Consider the following 23,442-nt stretch of genomic DNA (forward strand, 5'->3'; position numbering starts at 1 on the left):
GGTGGTTTGGGGTTGTATAAAAAAAAGCAAGCTGAGCAAGGAATGGAGGTCAAGGCAGTAAGCAGCAGTCCTCTGTGGTTCTGCCTCCAGGATTCTGTCCTGAGTTCCTGCTTTGACCTCCTTCAGTGATGCCGGAGTTGGGATGTATAAAAAAACAAACAAACTGTTTCTGTCCCAAGTTGGTTTTGGTCAGTGCTTTATCACAGCCACAGAAAACAAACTAAGACACCACTCCAGTTATTCCCCTATCTCTGCATCCTTCCGACTATTCCCAGCCCCAAACAACAACACATAACATCGGTTTTCACCTGAGGTATCTTATTTAGAGTTGATTCGTTTAGAGGAAGGCAACTGTAGTGACCAAAATTAAGACCTCCTTGGAGCATCGCAAGCGTGTCTCCATGGAAATACCAACTTGAATGTGAAGCTCATTTGTACTCAGTACCACACCGCTCACAGAGAAGATGGAAGAAGATGAAGGGATGTATCTATACAGACGATACTTCCTGGCTTCTCAACATCTGCAAAGAGCCATGAGCTGGTCACACCCGTGACCCACAGTTTTGGACACTCGTCTATGGAAATCCCCCAGAAAGGAGGGAAAAAAGACCAGGTTCATGGAGCAGAGACGTCCTTCCCAGGGGACAGCCTTGATTCCATTCCTGTCCTGTCCACTCATCCCTGTCATCATTCACGGTACTACTTTGAGATGTCCACATCAAAGAGAAGAGGACTCTGTCCTAACCACATGCACTTGGTTGTGTCATGTTGCCTTGATGGGTAAAAGGGATGATGACCCCTGAGCCTCTGAAGTCAAATCTCATGGCAACAGGGATAGAATGTCATTCTGTGATCCTGTGACAGTCCATAAGCATCTCTTGGTGGACAATACTCCTGAGAGACTCCTTGCTGCTCTGACACCCTGAGCAGAGGACTTTTCACAGCAGCATGAGGAAACACAGATGCAGAGCCATCCAGCCAAGTTTCAGATGAGAGCATGGCTCAGCTGACACTGTGGGTGCAGACTGCGAGGCCCTGCCAAGCAGAGGACCCAGCTAAACTGCATCCTGCCTCCTAATCTGGCCTAATGAAAACAGTGTTGTGTGACCCTTTGGTACACTAAATTTGTGGTACTTTGTCACACAGCACTGGACTATTTCTCAGCAAGTTACCAAATATGACTGATGTTCAGATATGCCATCTACAAATTCATATATCACTTATTTTAGAGAATTCTATTTTTATTTCCAACTCATGCTGTGGGCATGGTAGGAAACAAAGCCTTTTCGCTTCCCATAATTTCACATATTCAGTTCAGGACTCAGCTTTGCTGAAAAAGCAGTAAGGGCACAGGTTCCCACTAAAGAAATTCCTCGAAAAATTTACGCATCTGTATTAATCTTACATTGGTCCATCATACATTTCCATGAGACATGCTGGACATGCTGGAAGACAGGCAGGCTGCCTTGAGCCCTCTCCCCGAAAGGCCAAGGTCATAGATGGGGTACATTTCTGATATCCCTACTTTCACAGCCACAAGCAGAACCTGAACCTTGCCTAAGGGCCTCTTTCTGTCTGCACAGCTTTACATCCCTGGGACAATTAAGTTACAAGGAGGAGAAGGTTTCTTTTTGCTCATGTTTCACAGGGTTCAGTCTATGGTTGCTCCAAGCATGTGGTGAGGAAGAACAACATGATGGGGAGCAAGAGCTGGGGCACAGAGGAAGAAATTGTCACCCCAACAACCTCTCTTCTAGCTTCCTTTCTGTTGCTGTGACAAACACCATTACCGAAAGCAATTTGTCAAAAAAAAAAAAAAGCATCTATCTGGATTACACTTTCAGGTCATGGTTCACTGAGGGGAGTCAAGGCAGGGGCTAAGGGCAGCTCTACTTGATATCCCACACAGCAGCACCCCTGACCAAGGAGCTCATTTTAATGCCAAGAAGTACAGCAGGGGCCATGGAGGGAGCCGTTTGCTAGTTGGCTCACAAGCCGGCTTATACTCACCTAGTTTTCTTATATAGTTCAGGACCACCAGCTTAGGGAATGGTGCTACCCACAGTGGTCTGAGTCCTTCTACATCAATTATCAAGACAGCTCTCCACAGACATGCCCACAGACTAATCCTGCAATTGAAACTCCCTTCTCAGTGAGTCTATGCTGTGCCAAGCCAACAGTTAAAACTAACTAGGGTGCCCTCTTTAAAGGGACATCCCCCAATGACCAAACTTCCCTTCACCAAGCCCTGACTCCCAAAGGTCTCACCATTTCCCATGGTGCAACAGGCTGGCAGCCAAGCCTTTAAACACAGGGGTCTCTGGATGATACTTAAACCGCAACACCTGCATGTCTACTTTTCTACCTCTTGGGTTTTCTAGAAGTCATCTCTCTTGTCACTAGCAAAGGGAAATGGTTTGGTCTGAAAGCCTCAGGCTCTACTCTCACCAACTCCAAACAAGCTGTGCCTATATTCCATCCTTGCTAGGTAGTGAAAGGCCAGGGAAGAACTTCAGACCAGGGCCCATTGTGCACCAAGGAGCAGTGGCTTCATCTTCAAAGATCCTCTCGATTTCCAGTCTCATGTTTGGATCTTCAGGGGGACCATGGGATGCAAAGATGCTAAAATACATGTCCGGAGTTCCCTGTATTCCTTAGGGGCTGGCATCGGTCAATCACTCCCTTTGGTTCATTCACACACATTGGTCCTACCCTGGAGCAGAAAGTGGTACCCTAGCCGCTTCCCCCACACCGGGATTATTTACGGGTCTGGAAGTCTGGGTGGTAGCTCCAGAGGCTGACTGGGGCCACACAGGATCTACTTTTACCTTCAAGCCATCAGCAAAAACCAGGCACTGTCACCAGGAAGAAACCCGAAGGTCGGGGGCTGAACTGAATCCAGAGATGGTTCAAGGCTGCTGCTTCCTATCGCCACTTCTGGCTGCCCAGGTGAGCAGGAAGGAAGTGAAGGAGGTGGATTTAAGTCTTTCTCCTCCTATAGGGGAAGGGCAGGGAGAGGAGCGTGTTGAGTGGTACTCTTTCCACGTGGGAACACAGTCCTTCTCATAGCTGCCGGCCTGATATGTATACGAAGGTATCAGAAAAGCCCTGGCCTCCCTGTCCTATGCTAGAGGTCAGGTCACCCCAAAGTTAATGACACTTGAGCCTCACAAGGGTGCATTTGGGAATCCCTTCCAAAGCCCTCAGTTCGATTTTGTTGGCATTTCTGTATTTTTTTTTTTCTCAAATAGCATTCTCTACTTTGTATGCTCTCTACCTTTGCCCCTTACCCCCACCCCGCCGCCAGACTCAGCCTTGGAAAAGACAAGCAGGAAGCAGGAAGTGACAGCACAGTGAGCCTCTAGGGATCCTGGGAAGCCAGAGCTCACTTCAGGGCATCTGGCCTGTCTCCATCAGCCAAGCAGGTGACAGCTGGGGTTGGCCCACTGCATGTTTCATCAGGTGGACAGGTCAGAGGAGAAGGGTCCAAGGGCATGCATGTAGCTCTTCTTGCACATGGCCTTTTACACATAGACTTGTGCCCCATCATGGCCATGCCAAGGATGTTCACAGCAGGGCTCCAGGAAGTTGTGCAGTGCAGGCAGTGTGCATCACCTGGCCTAGGGTGGGCAGGGTGGAGTCTGACCACACCCACAGCCTGACTGGGCTCACCTGGGACCTAAGGCAGAGGGAGAAGATGCCAGATTTCAGGAAGCAGAATGTCTATGACTTCAGATGGACTACCACCTACCCTCCAGACAAAGTATGTCCCAGGGATACATAGGTAAAATTCATGTAAGTGTGCAATACACTCTAAGCTTTTGTGTCTTTGCTGCACAGATGACATACAGACCTCTGGGTAAAACGAAAGGGAAAAACCACTCTCCTGCTGGGGCCCATTGGCTTCTGGCTCTCATGCCCTTCCAACACGCACCAGGAATGAGGCAGTCTGCAGGCAGCAGCTTGTAATCTTTACCCTTCTCTCCTGTGACCAAATACCCGACAAGAAGAGATGTGGAGGAGGAGGAAGGATTTATTTTGTCCCTTTGTTTGAGACAGTAGCATCTATCAAGGAGGCCTTGATAGAGAAGACATGAAAAGTTCATGATGGTGGGACTGTGTGTGGCTGGGACTCCTCACATTTGACTCTCTGGGAGGCATTAAAAAGGCATGCTGGCTCTCAGCTGCTTTTGCTCTTCTACCTGTTTTTATTAGATCTTGAATCCTGTCACAGATGTGCCCAAAGAGATGCCTCACTAACGCATGCTAGGGCAGCGGTTCTCAACCTTCCTAATGCTGCAGCCCTTGAACACAGCTCCTCATGTTGTGCTGATCCACAACCATTAAAGTATTTTCATTGCTACTATTATGAACCATAATATAAATGCCTGTGCTTTCCGGTGTTCTGAGGTGACCCCTGTGAAAGGGTCATTTGACCCCTGTTTCAGGGTTCTTTTTTAAATTCGGGCATCTTGACAATCAACACCTAACCTTTACATGGCTTCATGAGTACGTAAGGAGGCCAAGTCCTGCATTCGACTGCTTCCGTGAAAAGCCACCCTGCACCTGCTGGCACCGCCTCTGCTGCTATCACTTCCTGCAGTTCACCTTCCGCCTGGGTAAAGCTGATCAATAGTAAACAGCTCAGGGGATGAAAGGAGGTGATGAGAGGCCCAGTGTCCTCCTACCTGGATCAACAGTGTCATATAATCTTCTCATGGTCCTTTGCCCTCTTCCTCCTCCTGCCCTCAGCATGGCAGGGTGAGACTACCCTCTGTGAGAATCCTGAGGAAGAGCCGGAGTGATTGTCAACCCCACCCTATACACGACACACAGATGAGGTTCCATGGGGGGGGCACCACCTGGAGGGAACAGGTGGCACCTATCACCAAATAGGCAAAGGTATGATACTTTGCCAGCAGTCTATAAGCCCTGCGCTCTCTCTCTCTCTCTCTCTCTCTCTCTCTCTCTCTCTCTCTCTCTCTCTCTCTCTCTCTCTCTCTCTCTGCTGCTTCTCTGTCTGTCTCTGTATATTCATGTGTATATGTGAGAGTATAGTTGTGTGCATGCATGCACAGATGTGCTTGCATGCGAGGGTGCATGTGGAAGCCAGAGGTTAATGTCAGGCATTCTTTTTGCCTTTATGTTTTGAGCCAGGGTCTCTCCCTGAACCTGGAGCTCACTGATTTGTTAAACTGGCTAGCGAATGAGCTTTGGGGATTTGCCTATCTCCAGAGTCCCCCCAACCACCCAGCACTGGGGCCATCCCCAATGCCCACCACAACACTGCCTTGTCTTGTTTTGATGTGGGTGCTGGGGTTCTAAACTCGGGTCCAGAGCACCAGACTGACAAACACAAAGCAAGAAGAATGAGAATTAGGAAACAACACACATTTAGGATTTTAAAATGCTTTATTTATATAAAGTTTGGGAGAAAAATGGATATATTGAAATGGATTCTAACACAGAACCTTTAGAATAGGGACTGCCACGGCACTGGGCTGGCTCCTTTGTGAATCAGATGAGTGAAGGTTGATCGATCGTATGAGGAATGACAACAACTCCTAAGCCAACGACCTTCGCAAAATGTGAAAACAGAGTTACAGTAAAATAGTGTGAGCCAGGTGTGGTGGTGTACGCTGTAATCCCAGCACTCTGGGAGGCAGAGGTAGGTGGATCGCTGTGAATTCAAGGCCAGCCTGGACTAAAAAGTGAGTCCAGGACAGCCAAGACTACACAGAGAAGCCCTATCTAAAAACAAACAAACACCTCAAAAACCAACCTTCTGAGATACCCCGAGTCCACCTTGCCTCTCCCCAGGGCTCTCTACCATTGGAATCCATCATCAAATATAGAAAATCTACAGTCTTGGGATTCCTGGTCAGGGGGAAGACTCACCAGCTCATGGGTACAGGATCAAAGTTCTACACAGATGTTTGTCTGGCACATTGTGTGTGTGTATGTTTTAAGTGTAGGTATAGGAACGTGTGTGTGTGTGTGTGTCTGTGTGTGTGTCTGTGTGTGTGTGTCTGTGACACATGGATCTGTATGTGCATGCATGTGAAAGTCAGATGATAACCTCTGCTGCGTGACCTATCTCTCCTGGCCCTGACCTTGATGGAGGAACCAGAACATGAAGGATTGGGCCAATCAGCCTAGTTCTCTTGATGCCACTGGAGGCATCAGGGAGCAGGCGTTTCCACAGAGATGCCTAGAGTTAAGTCCGCAGCACTAGGGGCCAGGGCATCTGATGGAGGCCAGATCTTACTCCATGTCCAGGCCAAAGTTCCTTAACATCCACCTATTAATCTCCTTTATTAAGTAAGCTGGAGCTGGACGGTTTTTTTGTTTCCAGCCTCAGAGCTGAGCGGTCATTCTGCTTCGAGGCCTCTTCTCTCCTGCTGGTGCTGGGTGGGAGAGACACCTCACCAGCTTGGAAAAGCAGCGATATTAAGGGCTGAATATAACACAGCTCATGCACAACAGAATTCCCTTTATTGATATTAATCACAGTCACGAGGTCTTATCCAGGAGAAAGGACAATTTGCAGTAATAGAACAGAACTAAACACAAAGACAAAAGAATAAAATATTCACACGTGCCAATCACCAAGCCAGCTAACCTCAACCAATCAAATCTCTGAATGTGCCTTTGATTTTGACCAGCATTGCTTCAGAAAAGACATACACCCCCCCACTGAGGTTGGCCTCTGGGATCTTGAGCATTCACAGACTACAACATTCACCCTTGGTGGGATGGAACACGGAAACACAGAGAGCAGACACTGAAAACCCAGTACCTGAGTGCCTGACTCCCAGGGACAGCCTGCTCTGAGTCCCACACACTCCTGTGACCTTGAAGGGCTCAGGCCTCAGATGTGTTGGGAGAGCTGACGGGAAAACTGCAGGTCTGATCGAGTAGCTTAGCAAGCTCCAGTCACCCTTCAGGATCGTCTCAGAATTTTTCTAAGTTTTCTAAGAAAGGAAATGTAAAAAATGTCTCTTCCTACCCCCTTTCCTGCCCCACTCGAAGCCCTATGGCCAGATTCCAGCAAAGCCTGCTGGAGTGCAGGAGCTCTGGGTGGGGCTGTAAGTTTCCAAATGGCCAGCAGAGAAGGAGCCTTGACAGACTCCAAATGTCACTCATCCACTAGAGTTAACTTGAGTAACTCTGTAAGTAAACAAAGGGTTGAGTATTCACAATTTGCTGGTATCCACAAGTCTCTCAGAAAAACAAAGGCTGTAAACACAAGATTAATAGCTAGGAGAGCCAGGAGCCTGGCTTAGTGCTCTGCCCTTGTCTACAAAGAGCAGAGACCCCAAACCAGACTCACATGGCTTTTCACAGAGCGCGGTATGATCACAGTCGCTCTACTCCCCACATTAGAGAACTTCAGTAATGCCAATCTTTGCCTTAGGACAAAAGCGAGACCAGCTGACTTCCCTCTCTTTGCATGTGGGCCCTCCCTTGCATTCCTCCCTGGAGCAAGCAGCCCCTGTTTGAGCCGGCTCAGCCTTGGAGAGCAGGCTTCTGTGTTCATTATGCTTCCGTCCTGGCATTCTAGGTGGACAGAGGGTCCATAGTGAAGGAGTACAAGAGGCCTTGGCCATCGTCTCTTAAACCCTAGGCCAGTATGCTCAGGGTATGACTTCTGACGGTGACCCCTGGGAGATGAAGCTGAGTCTAGTGAGGGAGGCTGGAGGTGGGACAGCAGGGGTTAGCCTTGACAATCCCACTGAAGAGAGATTCTTTCCAGTCAGTGGCCAAAACACAAATCTACAGTTCTAGTTGATACCTTGAGATTACAGTGAAAACCAGCGTCTCCCTCCGAAGCAAAATGCAAAGTGAAAATGTAATGAAAGGTGATCTGGGTAAGGAGATGGCGGGGAGAGAGGAACGGGATTTGAAAGTGAGGAGAGAGGTTCGTGGTCCTGCAGAAGCCTGGTGCTTTCCTTCATGGGGTCCCACGGTTGTCCGAGCTAGCCGAGCCCCACATCCAGGGACATCATCACCACGAAGCCTAGGATGGAGGCCCAGGATGCCAGCTTCCCATTGCCACTAGGAGAGAGAAGAAGAAGATTCTAATTGATGCTTCCTATGACTTTTTCTCAGCTGATGACCCCAACAACAACAGAAAGTATATTCCTACTAATGGCGGCAACACTGACAGGTGAGTGTCATGTGCCAAATGAACGCCCACTCCTAATTCCAAGCAGTGACTTCATTACTTTCTGTGATTCCCAGTCGAGGCTGCAGCACAGGGCAATCATGTGCCCAGGGCCCTTCTGTTCCACACTTGACTAAACAAAAAGCAGTGATCAGGAGGGTAGGGGAGATGGCTCAGCAGTTAGGAGCACTTGCTGCTCTTGCAGAGGACCAGAATTCAGTTCCCAGAACCCACATCAGTCAGCTCACAATTGCCCATGGTTACAGTTCTAGTCTGCCTTCATGGACACACACACACACACACACACACACACACACACACACACCTTCTAAAAAGCAGTGACTCTTTCTTATGTTTTCTTCATGTGTATGTAGGAAAGGTATAGGTGCATGTATGAATGGGTACAGTTACACATGTGTGTGTGGAAGGCAAAGGTCAGCTTTGGGTGCCATTCCTCCTCAGGCACTATGTACTTTTTTTGTGACAGAGTCTCTTACTGGCCTAGGACTCACAGACTAGGCTAATCTGGAAAGCCAGGGAGCCCCAAGAATCCACCTGTCTCTCCTTTCTCAGTGCTGGGATTACAAGCATATTCCACCATGTTTGGCTTTTTATGTGGGTTCTGAAGACTGAACCCAGGCTCTCATGTTTGTGTAACAATCACAATGCTGACGGAGTCATATCCCTAGCTCTGGCTATTATTTCTTAAAGACATTGACCTGACATAATAAACGAGCTTCACAATTATTCTGTTATAAAAACATGAATAAAAAAAGAATGAAAAATAAATAAATAAAAACCTGAATGAAACCATTCAAGGCCTCTCCCCTGCCCACCATCTCTCTTGACACCTGGATCAAGGCAAGATAATGAAACACACGTTTATGGTTATTGCTTGCATCTTTAAGCCTACCAGTTTCCTTGTTCCAGCAGAGAGAGAAAAAGAGATGGAGGGAAGGAGGGAGGGAGGAAGGGGAGAGAAAGAGAGATAGAGAGACAGAGATAGAGGGGGGAGGAGACTCAGAGTCTAAAGATGGCTGTCGATTTCATCAAGGGGCCAGGGACTTAGGGCCCTGTTTTATGCCACTGTGTGAAGTTATAATCCTCTTCTTTATTTCAGTTTTAGCAAGCAGAGGAGGGACAGGAACAACTGTAGAGGGATCTTGGAAATAAACAAAGGAAAGAGAAAGGAAGCGAGGATGACTGTGACGGGGGTAGTCTCAGACTAGGCTGGGGCAGGGGTGGGAAGTCTGGACAAGCTCTCCACCTGATCTGGGCTTCTGGGATGATGTCATCCATGACTACGTAGACCATGGCGCCAGCAGCAAAGGCCAGTGCATAGGGCAGGATGGGCTCAGCCAGCACCACTGCAAAAGCTCCGAAGACCCCGGCCAAGGGCTCCACCATGCCGCTCAGCTGTCCATACCTAAGGAGGGAACAGAGACATCGAACAATGAGGGGACAGCCAAGCAGACCTGCCTCTTGCCCAGACTGCCGACCCAACCCCAGAAAAGAGATATGTGCGTTGGGCTTCTTGTTTGCCCAGCTCTTCATGAAGCAGTTACGGTAGCCTCGTATTCTTATTTCCTTTGGCTCTCTAAGTTGCCTACATTGTCCTTGACAATGACAATTTGATTGGGACGTAGTTTGCATCCATGTAACATTTACTGTACAGCCAGTGGTTTTTAGAATGTTTACAAGGTTAAGTGAGCTTCACCATCAATTCCAAGGCCTTTATCACCTAGAAAGACACCCGTGGCCAGGAGCAGCCATGTACTGTTTCTTCCTTCTCCCAGTCCCTGTCACAATGACTCTCCCTGTATTTTTTCTCTGTGTATGTCTGCTACCTCTAGATAGTTCCTAAATATAGAATCATATATTTTTTTTCAGGGCGAGGGGTCTTATTTCACCTAGCATGTTTTCAAGGTGTATCCCTGCTGTAGCATGTATATTTCTCTCTTGAAATAAAGTTTGGAGTGTGTGTGTGTGTGTGTGTGTGTGTATGTGTGTGTGTGTGTGTGTGTATGTGTGTGTGTGTGGTGTGGCATGTGCTATGTATGTATTATATATGGTATGTGTGTGTTTGTGTGTGGTATGTGGTGTGTGTGTGTGCATGGAATGTGGGGTGTGTGTGTGTGTGTGTAGGCCTGAGGAGGATGTGGGTCCCTGCTCCATCACTCCATCTTATTCTCTTAAGACAGGCTTTCTCACTGAAGCTAGGCAGGGAGCCTAGTGACCCCCTTGTGTCTGAACCTCCCATCTCCACACCTAACTTTCTACACAAAGTCCCTCTGCACTGAGCCATCGCCCCAGGCTATGCAGAATGTGTCTTCCTAAGGGTGGATAGCAGCCATCGTATGGCTGTAGGACATGCTAGCTCTCTGCTCATGTCTGGTGCGTATGTTGAGTGACAGGACACTGAGGAGTATCTTGGTGTATCCCGAGGACGGTTGTGGTAGGCATGTTTGGGGCTTCAGGCTGTAAGTGTACTTTTATGTGGCAGAGGTGGGCCTACCTGGCCATGTGTGTATTGACAGTATTTCTCTAGTCCCCACCCCCGGAACCACCACCTTGGCTTAGGATGAAATTCCTCCTTTTAAGGAGATTTCCTTTATTTGAGCTAGTGAAGGGAGGTATCCACTGCTTCAGACCAAATGGGCTCTGATCAAAAGAGCAATGCAGATGAATGCGCACTGAGAACGGCGAGGGCAAGAAATAAGCCAGGGCCCTAAAAGCCAAAGCTGCCTGCTGCAGGTGCAACAGCAGCAGGCAAAGAGTGGGCCCCCTTCTTGAAGTGGGCACTTGGTAAGATGCACAGCGTCTGAGGATCAGTCTTTCCATCTGTCTCATGGGCACGAGGGACAGCTCCTAGAGCCAGCCTCTCCAGAAAAGAGGGCAAGCTGTATGGACTGGGAGATCCGGGCCCCTCTCTGGGTAGAGGCAGAAGTGGGCATGGGGAGAGACCTTACTTCTGCTGTAGCATCTTTTAGAGTATATGACGCAAACTGGTTCCTTGCGTTTCCATGAACAGACCAGCAGGACAGACAGCCCCAGCCTATCTGACCCCTGCCTGTGGCCTTGATTTCTCTGGAAAATGTAGCTTTGACATAAAGCCCAGACTGGAGTCAGAGAGAGAGAGAGAGAGAGAGAGAGAGAGAGAGAGAGAGAAGAGAAGCATCAGCTCCCCCACCTTGGTTCTGCCCACAAATCTCTGCATCTCGTGTCTCCTTCCTTCTTGGTGCCCCAACAAGCTGAAATGACAGCTGTGCCTTTGGTAGGTTATGAACATCTCTAAGGCCACCCACCTCTCTTCTCTCCTAATTCCTCTATTTGTGGACTCTAACAATGGAGTAGGGATATGCAGAGGGTGGAAACGGGATCACGGAAGTACATGCACAAACTTGCAAGTCACAGGGCCTTATACAATGGAAGGCATTTTTAGATTGTCCCTATTAGCAGTCTGCAATGAGCACTGTGACCTTATGTTGTAGACCAGAGATTGTTTTAGTAAAGAAATGTGTGAGGCCCATGTCCCAAGTGGAGGACGTATGAGAAAAGCTCATGCAATGGCTTCCTGGGCCAGGTGGTGGTAAGATGAGGCTCAGCTGAGGATATTGTGACCTTTAGAGGAGACGTATAAAGGGAGAAGTGCCCAGTGCAAATGGCCATGGGTTGCTACCAACAGAGGTCAAAGGTCAAGAGATGATCTTGTTTCGTGGGTACAGCATTCACCCATATTTGTGGTATTCTTCCAGAAACCCTGGATTGGCTTCCAACATGAGCTTGACCCTGCAAAAGGGAGTTCACAGCCCCCATGACTCTCTTCTGACCTCTGACCCGGTGGGCTGGAACACTCACCAGAAAGCTCTCCAGGTGGAGAAGCCTGCTCCACGTAGAGGGAGGCTGACAGCCAAACCCTCTGGGAAATTCTGGATCCCAATCCCAATGGCCAGATTCCTGCAAATACAAGAAGGTATATTAAGTCTTAATTAGCTTTGACTATTTAACACAGCCTAGAGCCATCTTAGAGAGAAACTGTTTTGGTCAGACTAGCCTGTGGGCAATGTCTGTAGGGAACTACTGTCTTGATTATTAATTGATTTGAACGGCCCAGTCCACTGTGGGCAGCATCATTCCCTGGGAAGATGGTCCTGTGCTGTATAAGAAAGCTAGCTAAGGCTGGGTGTGGTGGCGCATGCCTTTGATCTCAGCATTTGGGAGGCAGAGGCAGGTGGATCACTGTGAGTTCAAGGCCAGCCTCGTCTACAAAGCAAGTCCAGGACAGCCAAGGCTATACAGAGAAACCCTGTCTCAAAAAACAAAAACAAAACAAAACAAAAATCTTGTCTGGAATCATGCACCTATGAAAAAGGGGGACTTGCCAAGGCCTGAAGCCCTCCTTTGATGCCAGGGAGCCAAGCATGCCTTTAGTGTGCTATAGTACAGCTGGGAGCATGCTGGCTCCACGTCAGGCTGGCCAAGTTCTGCCATGTCAATCACTGGACTTTCACATGTCTGTGTCTAGCATACAACATGAAGATAATGGCGTCCACTCTGAGAGATTATCACGTCACAGGACAACCTAGCAACGCCTGAAAAGGTCTTGACACAGAGACATACTCGGTGCACTTGAATTTCTGCTTCCTGGAGTTCTTCTTTTACCCAGAAGCCACCTCAGAACAGGCACAGGGAAGTAAAGACACAGAATCTGAAGGGACACTGATGAGGCTCCAGGCTCAGGTTTCCCACGGACTTTTGCTACATTTTCTGGGTTTGGGTGGTGCTCCCTGTGAGAGCCTCCGACCTTCTGCCTCTGCAGGACACCATGGGGTTACGTTGTTTACCTGTGTCAGATGCTAGGGGCCTGTCTGAGAGAATGCTTTGTACATAAGCCAGAGCGTAGATTACAACGAAGAGAGAATGAGAACAAGGTAGGCACACAGGTGACACATAACTGTTCAAGGGAGACACATGATCATAACTCATAATGCACACACATGGACCCTCATGCCAACAAGTTACTATGACTCAAACGTACTGACCAAGAGCAACTTAGAGGGAAATGGCTTATTTCAGTCAAGGAAGCAGAGATGCCACAGGAGGGAGTGGGGGCCAGTCTGGGGCAACAGAAAGGTAATTTGAGGCTACCTCCCTGGACAAGACTCTACCTTGGTTGGACAGGCCCATGGTTCAGGCCCTCTATGGAGTGCCCTTCTGATAACAATGCTTCAAGGGCTGTGGCTTGAAGGAGTTGTGGGTGGACTAGATAGGAAAGGGCAAGTTTCATGCTTGGCTTTCTGGTCAGTTGACTCCTGTCTGTCCGCTTTGCTCTCACTAGGAATTTCCCCTCAGCTCTGGACAGATACAAGGGAGGGTTGCAGATCAGATCTTACTCTGTCTTTACTGGCCACTCCATCCTTGGCCCCAGGATCCCAGGGTAAAAACACAACTTGCTGCCTTGAAATCCCACCAGGCCAACTCTGGCCATGGCCCTCCAGACTTGACTCCAGCAAAGAGCACCAAGGATAACGCTCAGTACTAATATCAAATCTCCATTTGTTTGAGGGCTTCATCTCATACTGTACTTGCCTTCATCCAACATCATCACATATGTACATGTATGTATCTCATATGGGGCTCTTATGGACCAGGGGACCATTTCAAGGAGTCTCTTACAAAGACTAACCCTACCAGAATTGAACTTTTAAGCATTCAGCTGGCAGGCACTCCATCTAGTTAAATCATATGTTTGAGTACTTGGTCCCCAGGTGATAGAACTATTTGGGAAGGATTAAGAGGTGTGACCTTGTTGGAGGAGGGGTGTAACTCCGGGGGCAGGCTTTGAGGCTTCAAAAAACTAGTGCCGTTCCTAATGTTCTGTCTCTCTCCTGCTTTCAGCTTGAAATCTGAGCCCTAAGCTGTTCCTGTTACCATGCCTCCACTATGCCATCATGGACTCTAACACTCTGAAACCATAAGCTCAATGGAACACTTTCTCTTATGAGTTGCCTTGCCCGTGGATATCTCAGCAATAGAAGAGAAACTAATATAGGAGTCTCATTTATTCCTGATTAGGATAGAAGACCCTATTCTCCTGGCCCAGTCAGTCACAGGGAGAACTATAGCTTGTTCTAGAAGTTTCTTCTCCCAGTTTTATGTCCAAGAAGACCCTAAGCTCCTATTTCAAGAGGGGTAAAACACTGGGCACACATTTCTGTGGAAGAAGGAAATCTTAAGACTAAGTTCCTGGCTGAGTGTGGTGGCACACATCTATAATCCTAGCACGTGGGGAGCAGAGGCAGGCAGATCTCTGTGAGTTCAAGGCCAGCCTGGTCTACAAAGTGAGTTCAGAGATAGCCAAGGCTACACAGAGAAACCCTGTCTTGAAAAACCAAAAACCGAAGAGTAAATTCCTGTGAAGATTTCAGCATCTCCCGCACTGCCTTCCCTGTCAGTACTGCTTAACCTCTGCATCATTCCTTGCCTCTCCCCAAATTATGGTCACATAAGATCAGTTTTCTTGACCTGTTGCAGAGCCCAATGCCAAGGATTTTTGTGCCCAAAGAAATCAGTCTAGGGGTCAAACTAGGTCCTAGGTCTCTGATGCAGAGATGGAGCTTGGTGGCTGGCTTATAGTCCACTCTTAATACCCACCCTTTCATATACACAGGCAGGAGTGTGAACTATCCTAAACATGTGCATGGAGCCACCAACCCAGTGTCACCAGCAAGTCTTAGGTGATGCTTCCTGTCCGAAGTCCTGCCATCCACCAGGCAGGTAGGGAAAGCCTCCTCCACATCCTGCCCTGGAGCTGAGCCCTGATAAGCCGTACAGAAACCCCATTCTTCCACCCCTGGCAAACCTCATTGTCACTGCCCTGCCCTAGCCCTGGCACAGGGTTCTTAGCCGCACCCCAAGATTGTGCCAGGCCTTTCTGTGCAGGGTAAGGCTTTACTGTGTGATCCGGGCTCCTGAGACCATTGTGTGGTGTGGGCTGAGACTACAGCCTCTCTGCGCGCTCTCTCTCTCTCTCTCCCTCTCTCTCTCTCTCTCTCTCATACACACACACACACACACACACACACACACACACACACCAACTGTCTTCCCATCTCCAGCTATACACTGTGTCAGTTTTTCCTCACTGTAACAAAATGCCACCTAACATAAACCCCTTAGGAAGGAAGGAAGGCTTCACTTTGGCTCAGTTTCCAAGCATTTAGTCTGTGGTCATGCGACTTCGTTGTGAGACAGAATATCATGGCAGGGACACGTGGCAGAGCAGAGCTATTCACATGATATCAAGGAAGTAGCGAGACTCAGAGGAAGGGCCTACAACAAGAGACAACCTCCAAGGACATGTCTCTAGTGTGTATTTCTAATTAGGCCCTACTCCTGTGAGTGCCTATCAGCTGTCCCAAATGCCACTGAATTATGAATCCATCCATAATGGCAAAATGAGGTCAAAGCCATTGCCACCTGATCACGTCTCAATGACTAGATTGATTGGCTGGGAGCAAAGCCTTCAAAGCGTGAGTCCTTAGGAGACACACAAAGCATAACAGATGCCAGATGGGTAGAGAAGACATCCACAGATGGGGTCCTCCCCTCTTCTTCAGCATCAGCATCAGCTCTGGGATGTGATTTGAATCCCCAGTTGTCAGAACCAGTTCTCCAACCCAGCTGCTGGGGAGGTTACCAGAGGCCTTTGCCTGGGGCAGCTCTGTAGACTCTGATGAACTATGGGATCTGTGCCTGCAAAGTCTGAAGAAAAGTCTATGGCTGAGGATCAACTGATAATGATCACCATTGTCCATGGGGGTGAGGTTGAAGGCAGTGGTCCAGCCTACCTCCATTGCAAGAGCCTGTTTTCCCTCTCTTGATTCCCCACACAAGCAAGCTAAGAGCCACTGACACCAGGGACCACTTGTGAGTGCATGGAGGCTCTGCGGGCTGCCTCTCTACTCTACTCTGACTGGGGAAGTCCTGGAGTTGGATTGCAGAGAATAAGGGCAGGACTGACAGCACCTGTGGCCACAGTGGCAGCGTTCCTGAGCTGGCAGAAGCCTGGGGGCTAATGAACAGGAGGGAGGGAGGGGCTCAGCTGTCAGGGGAGGTCGGCAGAGGACAAACTCTGAGCCTACTGCTAGGTGTGATGGTAGTAATGGGAGACTGTGAGGAGGAAGAGGAGAAAACGTGCCTAATACTGAGCTGATGGCTTGGAAGAGGCTCCCAGCACAGTCAAACTGTATGTACAGCCATCCATGACCTCTGACCTTACCAAGCATTCTACAAAGGCATTCCTGGGCAAATAGGCCTGGCTGGCCTCCTTCCTTGCAGCTTGGGGAAGAGAAAGCTGAAAGGAGAGGTTACCTTTCTAAGACCTGCTACAGAATTCCAAGCAGTAGTCAAAGGGCGCTGATGGAGTGACATGCAAACCTAAGCCAGCCACCATACCCTTCAGAGCCCAGCAGAGTTCCTGTTGTTGGGTTCGGTTCCTCCTGCTCCCAATACCAAGATACATTAGTAGAATGTGGGAAAGGAGGGCCCCTTTCCTAACCAGCCATGCCTCCTAGTGACCTGTCTCCAGGCCTGGCTGGGAAGCAGGAGGGGGTGGGGGGGGCGTTGCCACAGGGCCAGGAAAGGGTTGACAGGATAAGGCATCACTGGAGACTGGGGCGGGTAAGTGGCTCCAAGAGAGCCAGGCTGCAACCACAGGGACAGGAGCAGCCCCGAGGAGGCCTCTCCTGAGAAAGGTGAGCCAAGGGTCTGTGTGGGAGGGCTGTCTGTCAGTGAGTTAGCTTTGGCTTGAGTGTCCAAACTTCTACTTTCCTTTTCCTGGGGAGTCAGAATTTGCGAGGGCGGGCCAAGCCCAGAGGAATGGCTATTAGCAATCTAGCCCTGGAGTTTAAAAATTAGGCTTGTTTTAAAATTCATTTCACATCATATCTGGGGGGTGGGGGGGGGGCATCCGTGCAGCCCTGGAACAAGAAATGGCGAGCAAGAAGACAACAAACCAGAGTCTACTCCTTGGACTTAGGGTGGAAGTAAGTAGGTGAATTGCAGGGTTAATGGAACCACCGGGCACTTTACCAGCGTGTGTGCTGCTCAAGGAAGGCCAAGGCATCAGAATGTCCTGAACACTCTCAACTTTCCTAATGGGAATCAGGGTGCTCTAGAGCTGAGGGGTTTTCTGGGACAGAAGACTTAGCAGTAACAGACTTGGAACTTCCCAGGACACTTTGGGGTGAGCTGGTTGCCCTGGAAGGGCAGGTATCAGAGGTAAGTCCCAGGGGACAACTTTTATCTGCTGTGGAGGAGGACTACAGAATCTTGGAAGGGGAGCACATGCTTAAAACACGTCCGCCTAGGGGCTGAGGACGGAGCGCAGTTGGGATAGTGTTTGCCCAGCATGTAGAAGGTCCTGGCTTAGATCCCTAGGGCTGAGTAACAGTGAATAAATAAATGTCCATAATCCTAGCACCTCAGAGGCAGAGGCTGGGGGATCAGAAGCACATGGTCATTATCAGCTTCACAGCAAGTTTGAGGCTAGCCTGGCCTATCTCCCTCTAGACAGCCAGCTCCCTAAAACCTTCACCAGCCTGGGGATGTCAGAGCAATTCTTGTAGGATGTTGTTTCCAGCCCGGATGAATAGCCCTACTGGCTAGCCAGGCACTAACTACTGTGGGGACTTCAGTGGCGGCAGTGGCAGAGGTAGATGGAGACTGTGCCCCAGTGCTGGGCAGGCATACAAAGGAACAATTCAGGCTGCTTAGGGCCAGAAGGATGCTGGAAACCCCCAGGGGTAGGAAGGGGCTGGGCTCACTCACAAATATTGACACTCAGCAGATGGAATAGCCAGGCCCATTTGAGGTGGCCAAGGAGGTACAGGCAAAGTCAAGGATGCCCATCCAAAGTCTGAGCCTTCAATCTGGAGCCTAGGGTGGAAGAAACACACTACACTGTACTCTCAGGGTGAGAGGATCGGAGGGCGGGGGAGAGGCCTTTTCTACCTGTTCTCTGCCATTCATTGATCTGCAGCCTGGTAGAGATGCAGAGGCAGTGGGCTGGGTTCTTCTAGGCTGCCAGCTCACCACAGGCTATCCATCCTGAAAGATTGGGTTGACTGAGTGGGAAGCCCTACTCCATGGGCTGGGGTTGTAGACTGAATAAAAAGGAGAAAATGAGCCGAGTGCCAGCATTCATAGCACTCTGCTTCCTGGCTATGGATACAATGTGACCAGATGCCTTAAGCTCCAGTGACCATGTCTTCCCGCTGCTAGGAAGGACTGTCTCCCCACAACCTGTGAGCCAGAAGCAACCCCTTCTTCCCTTATGTTGCTACAGCAATGAAAGAATTAACTAATACAGAGTCCCAGGGACACTGTGACCCAGCAGCAGCCACTACTGCACCTGTAAAATGGTGAAAAACTCCCTTGGCAGGGTCCTTGCATGGGTGGGAGGTGGTTACTCTAAGGTCCTAGGCTGGAGGCCACAGTGGGTACTCCTTCCATGTTAGTGACTGGTTACACTTCCCAAGGCTTCCATAAGAGGCAGCACAGAGCTGGGCACCCAGAATCCCTTGGCCACTGTCATCACAGTGGGGTGGAGGTGGGAAGGGGGGTGGGATCCCTTACAAATATTGAGTGTGTGTACCCTTCCAGCCAGATGTGTGATGGCAGGGGGGTGCTCCCATGCCCTCTAATCATAGCATGGCCAGGTGGGGTTCTCCTCCCGAGTGACTCAGTAATGGGCCACTAAGTCTAGGACATGTGAGAGCGTTGATTCCTTATAGGAAGAAAGGCAGTAGGGAGGGGCCCACCTTTAGGAGCTTCTAATGGGACTCAGGAGGAAAAGAATCCATTGGCAAAACAACTGCCCCATATCCCAGAAGTGTGTCAGTGGCCAGGAGGGAAGTAGCACGGGGGGCCGGGGGGAGGTGGATCCAGGAACGTCATGAACAAAGTGACACTCAAGATGGACTTTGAAGAAGGGGGCAACTCTAATATAGAGGGAGGGAGAAGCGAGGTTCGGCCGGGAAGATGTGAGGTGACCGATAGGGTAACTCAAGTCTTCCTCTCTCACCAAATCAAAGCCTGTAACACTACCAAGTGTGATGAGGTTCAAAGCCTGTGTCTGCAGGACACCTGCCCTCTGTGACACTGTCCTACCACACTCCAGTGCTAAATATCCCAGGCCACGTTGGGAGCTCTTGGCAAGGCCAAGGGCCAAGAAGTGCACTGAAGTGACCGCTGCCCTATCTCAGGCAGATCCTCATGCTGTGTGACTTGCTGAAGGTGGTGGTGGTTGGAGGGACGGCATCCCTGAAATTCACTTACTGACCACTACACTCAGACATTTTGTTTAAGGCCTTCTCAGGCCTTGAGTTTGGGGAAGTTTCCAACACAAGTCAGCGCAGAGCATGCACCAGGAGATGTACAGAGTCCTGTGCACCCCACTGCAACAACCTGCAGCTGAAACCAGCTCCTTTCCATCTTTCATTACCACACCCATTAGACAGAGCCTGAGGTCCTCTGGCTAGGGGTAGGGGGAAGGGAGATGTTAATCTCTCCTTGTATGCAGTGTGGCTACATGCTGGGCAAGGTTGGGAGCATTTTACATGCAGCAACATGTGGCACCCCCAGTGGCTTCTCAAGTGTCTCTATCACCATGCCCATGTCTCAGGTGGGGAGGCAGACATGCATGAGGAAGTTGAGTCACTGGTCCTCAGAGTTACTAGACTGCTGGATACACTCTGGGCTTTCTTAGCTTCCCACAGACCTATGCATCCATCTATCATGGAGAGAGGTGGTTACCCGGCTCCCATCCCCAACAGGGAAGCACGTACTGCCTCCCACCTACCCAGCTAATCACAGGAGTTTCTGCTCCATTCTAGTTACTTGGGAGAGCAGTGTGGGGATGCTTTCAATGTTTCAATTCATTTTGGTTTCTTTTTAGAAACAAAGAACTGTGTGTGTGTGTGTGTGTGTGTGTGTGTGTGTGTGTATGCAAGTATATATGTATTTATATGCAAGGGTGCATATGCACAGGTGAGTGTATATGTGTGTGCTGGTGAGTAAGAGCATACATGGAAACACCACAGTCTCAGGCATGCTATTGAAAGATGTTTAATTGTTATGGTCTTCCATTTCTTTTCAGAAACAAATAACATGTGTGTGTATGGGCACTTGTGTGTGTGTGTGTGTGTGTGTGTGTATGTGTGTACTTGAGTGTGTGTGCATGTGGGAGAGCAAGTGCACATCTGTTCATGTGAATGTGAATGCCAGAGATTGGCATCACTTGTTTTCCTAGATAATTCCCATATATTCTAAATATATTTATTTTTAAATATGTGTGTGTGGTACATATGTGCTTGTGTGTGAGGGTGCACATATGTCATAGCACATATGTGAAGGTCAGGGGACAACCTCAGGTATCAGTTCTTATTTTCCACCTAGTTTTGAAAGCAGGGTCTCTCTGATTTGTTATACTGTGAACTACAGGATGACTGGCCAGGAGCTTCCAGGGCATCTCCCTATGCCCGCCTCTCCCTATGCCCGCCTCTCCCTATGCCCGCCTCTCCCTATGCCCGCCTCTCCCTATGCCCGCCTCTCCCTATGCCCGCCTCTCCCTATGCCCGCCTCTCCCTATGCCCGCCTCTCCCTATGCCCGCCTCTCCCTATGCCCGCCTCTCCCTATGCCCGCCTCTCCCTATGCCCGCCTCTCCCTATGCCCGCCTCTCCCCTGGACAGAGAGGCCTCTCTCTATGCCCGCCTCTGCCCTGGACAGAGGCACACCATCACACCATCACATCCAGTGTTCACATGTCTTCCAAGGGTATGAACTCAGTCATCAGGCATGTGGAGCAAGTGCTCTAACTCACCGAATCCTATCTCCTCGGTCCTCTCCAAATTATTGTTTTGCGGCAAGGCCTCTCTCTCACTGAACCCAGAGCGCAACAATTTGGTTAGGTTCGCTGGCCAGTAAGCCTCAGGGATCCTTAGCGCTGGGACTACAGATGCTCCCTGCCACATCTGACTTTTTTTTTTCCTATGGGTTTGGGGATCAAACTTGAGTCCTAATGCTTGCATAGCATTTCACCAAGCAAGAAATTGCCCCAGCCCTTAGGCATCTTGTTTAAGTAGAGCTGAAGGCTCTGGTGCGCTTCACCTGTGCTGAGACAATTCCTGAGGCTGAATTCCTAAGGACAGTATGTAAGAATCACCAGACTTCCTCTCCTCAGTCCTAAGACACTGACCTCTCGCTCCCCAGCATCACTATGGCTCCAGTCTTGGGGTAGTTTATTATACATGGCACCCCCGGACTCGTTGTTCAGCCTGAGGTTTAGTTCTGAGCTTGGTGATGAGGTTACTTTGGGGTGTGTGGTAGAGGGACTTGAGGATTTCTCTACAAAAGCGACAGGTGAGGAGGGCCTAGGCGACTCACAGCCAGGCTATGTTCCCTGGCGTGCTGGTAAGGAAAGGAGAAAGGCATATTTGTGACAAGCCCCGCTTCACCCCAGCTTTGGGAGCCTCCCAGGGGCAAGGAGCGTGTGTATTCTTGCGTGGCAAGCCTTTACATACTGTTTTGATTGTTATCGTCCTGCCCTAAAAGGCCTGATTGTTCGGGCCTGGTGATGACATCACCGGCTTCCCACTCGGGCAGCCTGTCAAGGTGTTTGATGAGCCTGCAGGTGGGAAGGGGCTGGGTGCTCCCTGCAGGGCTGCGGGTCTCTACCCGCTCAGCAGAGCTGGTTTAGCACGCAAGGGATCTTCCCCCACCCTTCTCCTGCCACTCTGAGCCTGCCTGGCTCAGACTCCAATGACCCATCCATTCTGCCTTCCCCATAGCGGACAGGGAAGGGCACCAGGTGGCCAGGCCACAAGGCAGGGTGGTGGCTGAGGGTGATTCAGGTCGGCTCTACACAGCTCTCCTTGTCAACGTGCAGATGAGCAGGTATGCATGGGACCTGTGAGTCCCCGAGTCAGGCCCTGGGGACTTTGACCTGCTAAGTGTATCAGCAAATGAAGCCAGCCCTGTGCATTGTCTGGATGTGAGGCTGCCTCAAGCTGCAGGTGGTTCTTGGCACCCAGCAGCTGTGTGCTCACGTGTTCACTGTAAGCTGAAGACCAAGATTGCTCTCAGCCCAGCAGTGCTAGCTACATTAGCCCCAACCTGGATACATGCAGAAACCCATCCAAAACAGATGAGCAAATAAACAGAGCTTCATTCAAACGATGGAAAACACACATAGCAACAGGAGTGGGAGATCTGCTTCTATAGGTGGAGGCCTGAGCCAACACAAGGAGCTGCGAGGGAAAGAAATAAGGCAAAAGATAGTAAATGCTACTCACAATAGTCCCATTTTCACACAAAAATCTTCAAATGGGCAAAATTAAGCAATGCCTTCTCATCTACTTGATGGCAAATTCTAATTTGCAAGCAGAATTTTAGTTCTTGGGTGGGACCCAAGGGGGAAGAATTACCTCTCGTTGTCTTTTTGCAAGAGGAGTGGGGTGGGTGTTACTAGTTTGGCAGAATGTTTACTTACAATGCTCAAGGCTACCTGGTTCAACATATACCACCACAACACACGCACCATACACACTCACTCACACACTCACACACACTTGCACAGTCACACACACACTCCACACATACACTTACACACATATACTCACAAACACACACGCACAGAGATGGCTTGTCACGGCTCACTACAGGTGTGCCGAAAAGAACACACGTGATAAGCATTCTGCTGGATAAATATTCACACACTGGCAAACTCTTGTGCTCCACAGAACACTGGTAGCCCTGGCCCCAACCCCCCTGCTCCCCACGCCTCCCTCCTGGGAGATTGAAGAACATGTTACAGTTAATAGGAGTAAATGGTGAGTGACTCTCACACAGCACAGGTCATGGCACTGAGGGATTACGAACACCCTTCCAGACCTCATGGGTTTATCCAAAGTTACAGGAAGCAAAGAGCATGTGTGAGTTGCGCCGTCAGGAAGGAGGTATGCCATCGCCCTTGGTGTGTCCTTGGTCACTAATCACACCTGGCCAGGAAACCTTCAAGGAACAGTTTCTGTTTCTACTCAGAATCCAGCCCCTTCTCCAACTCCATTGCGTTACTATGTGGGAGTCTCTATCAACGTCCTTTGCCCTTGCCCTTTCTCACATCCAGTCCCCGGCCATGCGCAGTGCTGGGCTATGGAGCTCCCTTGCTCAAAACTCTGCTTGGCGCTTACTTCACTCAGCGGCGGAGGCCCAG

General features: G+C 49.6%; 1 protein-coding gene across 1 annotated transcript in view; it reads right to left on the reverse strand.

The window, feature by feature from the left end:
- Window positions 1-7,662: 7,662 nt before the first annotated feature.
- Slc39a11 (solute carrier family 39 member 11) overlaps window positions 7,663-23,442 on the reverse strand; it is a 407,103-nt gene continuing 391,323 nt past the window's right edge. Inside the window, exons 8-10 of the mRNA XM_051158984.1 lie at window positions 12,026-12,124; window positions 9,435-9,593; window positions 7,663-8,058 (exon numbers count right to left, since the gene is read on the reverse strand). Coding sequence (XP_051014941.1) covers window positions 7,980-8,058; window positions 9,435-9,593; window positions 12,026-12,124 — 337 coding nt within the window. The 3' untranslated portion in view covers window positions 7,663-7,979. The remainder of the gene's footprint in view (window positions 8,059-9,434; window positions 9,594-12,025; window positions 12,125-23,442) is intronic.

The sequence above is a fragment of the Acomys russatus genome, chromosome 16 (assembly GCF_903995435.1).
Source record: "Acomys russatus chromosome 16, mAcoRus1.1, whole genome shotgun sequence".
NCBI lineage: Eukaryota > Metazoa > Chordata > Mammalia > Rodentia > Muridae > Acomys > Acomys russatus.